General features: G+C 54.0%; 1 protein-coding gene across 1 annotated transcript in view; it reads left to right on the top strand.

The window, feature by feature from the left end:
• The first annotated feature begins 7,015 nt into the window (after window positions 1-7,015).
• The window catches only part of TACR1 (tachykinin receptor 1), a 22,037-nt gene continuing 21,397 nt past the window's right edge, over window positions 7,016-7,655 (top strand). Inside the window, exon 1 of the mRNA XM_017827296.1 lies at window positions 7,016-7,418. Within this exon, the coding sequence (XP_017682785.1) occupies window positions 7,018-7,418 (401 nt within the window). The 5' untranslated portion in view covers window positions 7,016-7,017. The remainder of the gene's footprint in view (window positions 7,419-7,655) is intronic.

Consider the following 7,655-nt stretch of genomic DNA (forward strand, 5'->3'; position numbering starts at 1 on the left):
TATAACAGGGATAAATATAAGATATAGAGAACTACTGAACTCTTTTTATTAATTGTTCCCAAGTGCTTGCTCTCAGGTGACCCCCTTGTGCCCCCCAGCTCCAGGGCACTGGGGGAGGTGCCACTTCCAGTCAGGATAAAAGAGCCTTTTCCTCCCCAGCTTCCCTGGCCCCACACAAACAGTCAGCCTCTGCCTGAGCCCTTCATCCTTTAACATGATCCAAAGGCAGGTTTCCTGCTAAAACACAGCATTTGGGCCTGGCAATGGGCTGCTCCATGAAATTCCCAGCCCAGAAACAAGCCTTGGGAGTCAGGCTGAGTGAGCAGAGCTCAGTTACAGAGCTGGAAAGTCCAATGGGATCCAGTTCAAAGAGGAGCCCTAAAGGGGCTCCAGGAGAGCTGGAGAGGGACTTGGGACAAGGGGTGGAGGGACAGGACAAGGGAGAATGGCTTCCCACTGCCAGAGGGCAGGGCGAGATGGGATATTGGGAAGGAATTGTTGGCTGTGAGGGTGTGGAGGAGCTGGGATGGAATTGTCAGAGAAGCTGTGGCTGCCCCTGGATCTCTGGAAGTGTCCAAGGTGAGGTAGGACAAGGTTTGGAGCAACCTGGGCTAGTGGAATGTGTCCCTGCCCAAAGCAGGGGGTGGCACTGGATGGGCTTTGAGGTCCCTTCCAACCCAAACCATTCCATGCCTGGCAATTTTCCCAGCCCCAAGAGCATGAGGGTGCTCCAACAGGGGCACAATATTTTAGGGAACCTCCTTGGAGAAGCTCAAAGCCATTGAGACCAGGAGCTGAGCCATCTCTGAGCAGCCCAGCTTTGAGGCCTCCAGAGCCTTTCCCACCCAAATAGTTTCCAATCCGCACAAATAAATGCTGGGAACTCCTTCTCTGGAGCTGGACATGAACAGGCACATCAGCCTTCAGCCCATTCACCAGTGGGTCCTTCAAGGCCCCTGTTTTCCATGGAAAAGGTGTCACATCCTTCTGCAGCAGCGAGTGCTCAGTTTGAGGTTGGTCTCTGCACAGACCTTACCAGGGTAAAGACTCAACACTTTGCGCCCCAAATCAAAGCCCTGCAGACCCCAAAACTGCTGCCCTTCCAATTCCAAAGTTCAAAGCAGGAACATTTCACCTGGAGTGGGAGAAAAGGCACTTGAACTTCCACAAAAGCTTCTGAAGAGCACAAAGGCAAGTTCCCCACCCACACAGCCCAAACATGTGCTTAGGCTGGGCATGCCAAGCCTAAAATAATAGTTTAAGCCCATGTTTGAGCCTTCTTCCAGCAGACACGGGGAGTAATGACAGCAAATGACGGGATGGAGAGGAATGAGCCCTGCAATGAACCCCAGAAGGCCCATTTTAGGGAGGTGGGAATCAAAATTGAAAGAGAATTTCAGCAGGAAACACTTTGTGCCAAGCCAAGGGTTGCTGGGGAGAACCTGCCTTTAAATTAAGCAGCAAAACAAACACAGGCTGGATTAAATCACCTACAGTCAGGGGCTAAATCAAACCCAGCACTAGAATTTTGGGATGTTCCTTCAGGAGCCCTTATCTTGGCTTCACTCCACTGCTTATCTTGGCATCACTTGGTGCTCAGCAGCAAACAAACCCTTGTGTTTTGGGTTGTTAGTGTGGGTTTGGGGTGTTCTGGGTTTTGTTTTGTGTAACCCCAGTCATTTTCTCCTCTCACCACAGTCAACTTTGGAGTCACAGCAGCATCAGTGGGTTGACTTAATTACAAGGCAGGATTAAAAAACCCCCATCTCAAACCACTTCAGGATTAGACCCCTGAAGTGCTAAAATCCTTAAGCTCCCCCAGGATTTTCTTCCCAAACCACATCTCCCCAGATTCACAACTCCCTTCTGCCCATTCCCCCATCACCACATGGAATCCTGGGATGGTTTGGGTTGGAAGGACCAGATTTAAGAGCTCCTTTGGTTTGGGAAGCTCCAAAATCCCACACCAGGACACAGCAAACACACAACATCCCTTTATTCACCATTTTAAGGGTCACATTGCTGAGTGCCCCCCTCAACACAGCCCTTGTTGGGGCAGGAGGTGACTCCCAGAGCCCACCATCAACCAGAACATCCTCAAAAACCTAATTTCTAAGGAAACCATTGGACACAATCCTTGTGCAAGACCAGGAAATCTAAAAAAAACTGCCCTAAAGGGCTTTGTAAAGGTTTAATCCCTCTGCAGTGCTGCCCTAAAGAGAGAATTATGGAACATCCTCAGTTGGAAGGGACCCACAGGGATCATCCAGTCCAACTCCTGGCCCCAAGAATCCCATCAGGATTTTGTACAGTGCACCCAGAGAAATAAATCCCACCTCATACTGCTCCAAACAAGGAGCACCCACATCCTGCTAAAAAAAAAAGCCAAAATAATCCTATATTTAGTAAAGACACCAGTTCAGAGCTGCCCAACCCCACCCACCCGGCTCTGGAGGCTCCAAACCCCAAGGACCTTCAGCCAAAGTGCCCTGGGAGGAGGAGACTCATTAATTAACAAAGCACCCCAGCCTGGGAAACACCAACCAGCTGCCAAATGCAGCCCCAAAGCAGAGCTCAGCCGGGCTGAGCTTAAAGCCACGGTGACAGCCTGGAGGAAAATGGGGGCTCTGGAGAGGTGTGAGGTGAACGTGTGTTTGTGCAACTCCTGGGGCAGGAGGCAGCTGCTTTGGGGGGCTGCTGGATGATGATTATTCCCAAATTAATCCTGAGGAGCAGCTTGGCAAAGCCAGGGATTTCCAAGGATCCAGCTCCTCCCTGACTGTGCTCAGGGGCACAAGGACAAGCTGCTTCCCTGCTCTGCTGGAGGGATGGACCAGGCAGAGGTTCCCTTCTGAGTCCAGCTCTTTTAGGAGAAGACACTTACTGGGAACAAGCTGTTTTCTCCACTGGTGCCAGATCCCAAATTTAAAGCAGAGCTTGACCCACCTGCTCTTATTTTCCTGAGCAAAAAGCCAGGAAAACACCTCTTGCAAGGGCTGTTTGGGGTTTAGGACCTGCAGCCACAATCTGGGGAGGTGGCAAAGCTTGAACCTGTTCCTGGTGCTGCTCAGAACTGATTTTATGCAGCAGGAAAATGGGATCCAACCCCTTGGCCAGGGTAGATGGAGGAACCAAACTCTCAGAAGCTGGAAAATCACCATCTCTGATGGTTCCCTGAAGGATAAGCCCAGTTTTTCCTCCCAGACAACCAGGCTTTGTGTGTGTTTGATGTTCCACCAGCCCAGGGGACTGTGCTGGGAAACTCCAGTGGAAGAGGTTCCTGTCCTTGTAGAAAACACAACAGGAAAAGGCAAGGTTTGCTTCAGCTCTGGTTACAAAACCTTTCTGTGTGTCTGGAAGGGCTCAGGACACACATGAAGGAAAGGAAGGAGGGGGAATGTTGGAAGAGCCCAGTGAATTCACACCCAGAACAACCCTGGCACCTTCACAGAGACCCACAAGTGTTAATGAGCTGTCAAAATCCTGCAATAATCTGGTTTTGCTGAGCAATAAATTTGTTTTAGTATTGATTGATTGATTTCCTTTTCATGCAACCTCTTTCAAAACAACAAAATGTGAAATCCCCCCAGATTCCAACACCTCACAACCTGAACATGCCACTACAAACATTCCCCTTCCAGAGCCTTCTCTGATCCAGACTAAATTCCAACTGATCCAGACATCAGCCCCAGTTCCAACTGATCCAGACATCAGCCTGAATTCCACTTGATTTGGATATCAGCCCCAATTCCAATGGATCCAGACATCAGCCCCAATTCCAATTGATCTGGGCATCAGCCCCAATTCCAATGGATCCAGACATCAGCCCCAATTCCTACTAATCCAGACATCAGCCTGAATTCCAACTCCCTGCACAGCAGCAGCCAAGTTAAAAAGAGTTGGTTCTTTCCTCTAGGAGCTGAAAAGGCTTTGCCTCCCTTTTCCCAGTGGGAGAACTGAGGCAGGAGGCAGGAATGTGCTCCCTCAGCCCTGCCTTGATCCTTGGGATGATCCTGCCAGCCTGGACAAATTCAGGGATGGAGGGAGTGGGGAAGGATTCGCTGGGAATAGCCGGGAATCTTCCCCCCTCCTCCGCCCCCAACCAGGGCGTCCTTGCCTTTGGGGTTCACCCTTTGCCAAATTCATGGCAATTCCCCAAAATAACGTGTCGGGGGCTCGGAGGGGAGGTGGGAAATGCAATTCCCAGCGAGCCTTTCCCAGCTCTCCCATTGCTCCTCCCGCATTTTTAAGCAATGCTGCCATCGAGTGGTCCGGGAGCATCGGGAAGAGCGCTCGGCCCGCTGCCTGGACCCCTCCGTGGTCACCCACCAGCCCCTGAAACGGCTGGAAACGCAGAGCTTGGATATATTCCCGGTTGGAATGTGCCTCCTTCATCCCTCCCCGTGTTAAAACGCTCGGTCTCCCTTCGACAAGCGACACGATGTTGGGGATTAAAGGTTTTCAGCCCCTCAGCTTCCTCCGGTGTCAGATCCCCCCCGTCCTGCCCACGCTCAGCTCTGCAATTCCAACCCCAGTTCCTCCCTCCCAGTTTCCAGGGAGCCGCGGCTGTACCTGGGAGCGGTTCCTCTTCCAGCAGCTCGGGAGGGAAGGCGTGATTTAGGAGCATCCTGAGCAAACCGGAGGGACGAGCTCAGCTTTGCTCGGCTCGATGTTCCTCCTATTGCATTAGTGGATCCCGAGGGAGAGGCGCCTTTCCTGGCAGCAGCAACGCGGATTGTTGTGGTTTTGCCCACAATAAAAACCCAAGTAAATAAAAAACCCCTGGAGGAGCACGTCAACCCCCCCCCTAACCCCCCGTTTGGTGGATTTAAACCAGGCCTGTGGGAAGCTGCAAAGCCCTGTTTGCAGCTTAATGAGATTCCAAATTCATGGCAAAAATGAGGCTTTAGTGCAGAAGGTTTCACCAGCCCTTTAATTGCTGTTTGCTTTGTGAGAGAAGGGGCTCTGAAATGGAATGTCCTCTTTGCAGTGGAAGGAAACAAGTTGTGCTGGAGTGGGAAGAGCTTTTCCTTCTTTGGGAATTCAGTTATTTGTTTTGTTCACTGGGGTTGCAAAACACTCATGGACCACAATTGCTTGGAGAGATCCCATGGACGTTATATTGGAAAGCTTTATGATATATAAATATGATATAATATATAAAATATATAAATATATAATATAAAAATATAACATATAAAATATATAAGCTTTACTATTATCAGGATTTTTCCTGATGACTTTTGAGAGTGTATTTAGCCCAGACCCCCCTCATAAAATAAAATATAAAATATAAAATAAAATAATATATAAAATATATAAGCTTTGCTATTATCGGGATGTTTAAATTCCCAGTGACTTTTGAGAGCGTTTTGGCCCAGACCTCCCTGAGTCCCCCAAAAAGGACACAAAGCACAGGAAGCTTTGGAGGGCAAAGCGGTTGGACGGGGATGAGGAGGAATGAAAATGGGGGGCGAGGGGGTCGGGGAAGCTGGAATAGCCCCTTCTACGGGGAAGGCGGGAGTGGAGAGGGGAGAAGAGCTCCCCCGGGCAGGGCGGAGGGGACCGGGAGAGGGGACTGGGACCGGGGGAGGGGACCAGGGGCTGGGGAGTGCCCTTCCCGTGCCGACTCTGCCCACCGGTCTCTGGCACCGCCCGCCCCGATTATAAAAGGCCCGGCAGTGCCTTGACAGCCGCAGTCGATTCGCGGCACCGGCTGCGACCCGAGGCTGCTCCGCTCCTGAACCGGCTGCATCCCGAAACGAGGAGGATCCGTGTTCTGCACCGGCTGCATCCCAAAACGAGGAGGATCCGTGTTCTGCACCGGCTGCATCCCAAAACGAGGAGGATCCGTGTTCTGCACCGGCTGCATCCCGGACCGAGGGGAACCCGCACCCTGCGCCGGTCCCGAGCCTGGAGGCACGTGCATCCCGCATCCTGCTCCGGTCCTGAACCGGGGGCTCCCGAATCCTGAACCGACTGCATCCCGGACCGAGGGGAACCCCCATCCTGCTCCAGCCCGGAGCCGGAAGGTACCTGCATCCAGAATCCTGGTCTGGTCCTGAACGGGCAGGACCCGCCCCGTGCTCTGGTCCCGAACCGGGAGGGACTCGCACCCAGAACCGGCAGGGACCCGCGTCTGGCTCAGCTGGGAAGGACCCAGGTCCCTGAATGCCCTGAATCGGGAGGAATCTGCACCCCGGTGAAGCTGCAGCCGAGCCCGGGGGGACCCGCACCCCAAACCAGCTGTGCCCGAATTAGGAGGGACCTGCACCCCAAACCAGCTGTGCCCGAATTAGGAGGGACCCGCACCCCAAACCAGCTGTGCACCCCAGTCCAGCCGTGCCTGAGCTGGGAGGGACCCACACCCTAAACCAGTGAAGCCCTGGCATGGCCAGACACCCTGTTATAGCTGCATCTGGAGACAGGAGGGACCAGAAGGGACCTGTGCCCTGAACCAGCCTTGCACCCCAAACCAGCTGCCCCTGGACTGGGAGGTGCCCTGTCCTGGACCAGCCCTGCATCCCAAACTGGCTGCACCCTGAACCAGGAGGGACCTGCACTCCAAACCAGGGGTCTGCCCCAAACTTGTTGGCCCCTGATCCTGCTGTGCCCTGAACCAGGAGGGATCTGCACCCCAAAGAATCTGTGCACTCTAAGCTGGAAGGGACCTGCACCCCGAAACATCTGTGGGCCCTAAACCAGGAGGAACCTGCACCCCAAAACATCTGTGTGCCCTAAACCAGGAGGAACCTGCACCCCAATCCTGCTGTACCCTAAACCAGGACAGACTTGAACGCCAAAGCATCCCTGTGCCCTAAACCAGGAGGGATCTGCACCCTAAACCATCTGCGTGCCCCGATCTTGCTGTGCCCTAAACTGGGAGGGACCTGCACCCCAAAGCCTCCCTGCACTCTAAGCTGGAAGGGACCTGCACCCCAATCCTGCTGTGCCCTAAACCAGGAGGGATCTGCAGCCCCCCCATCCGTGTGCTGGGTCTGGCTCTGTGGGGACACGATGGATGACTCTCTGCCCCTGGAAGCGGAGCTGGAGCAGCAGTGGTTGTCCAACAGCTCCCTGAATGAGTCCCTGTCCAACCAGTTTGTGCAGCCCCCGTGGCAGGTGGCCCTGTGGGCCGTGGCCTACGCCCTGATCGTGGTGGTGGCGGTGGTGGGGAACGTGGTGGTGATGTGGATCATCCTGGCCCACAAGCGCATGAGGACGGTCACCAACTACTTCCTGGTGAACCTGGCGTTTGCCGAGGCCTCCATGGCTGCCTTCAACACCGTGGTGAACTTCACCTACGCCATCCACAACGAGTGGTACTACGGGCTCTTCTACTGCCGCTTCCACAACTTCTTCCCCATCGCTGCTGTCTTCGCCAGCATCTACTCCATGACGGCCATCGCCCTGGACAGGTGAGTGGTGAGGGTCACACCCTCCCCTCAGGCCAGGGGTGCTTTGATGCTTAGCAAGGCCAAGGCCGGGTCCTGCCCTTTGGCCACAACAACCCCCGGCAGCCCCCCGGGCTGGGCCAGAGTGGGGGGACAGAAAGGGCCCTGGGGGGACGGACTGACAGCAGCTGAACAGGAGCCAGGGGGGCCCAGGGGGGCAAGAGGCCAATGGAGCCTGGCCTGGCTCAGGAATAGTGTGGC

This window comes from Lepidothrix coronata, unplaced genomic scaffold (genome assembly GCF_001604755.1).
Source record: "Lepidothrix coronata isolate B3197 unplaced genomic scaffold, Lepidothrix_coronata-1.0 Scaffold137, whole genome shotgun sequence".
Taxonomy (NCBI): Eukaryota; Metazoa; Chordata; class Aves; order Passeriformes; family Pipridae; genus Lepidothrix; species Lepidothrix coronata.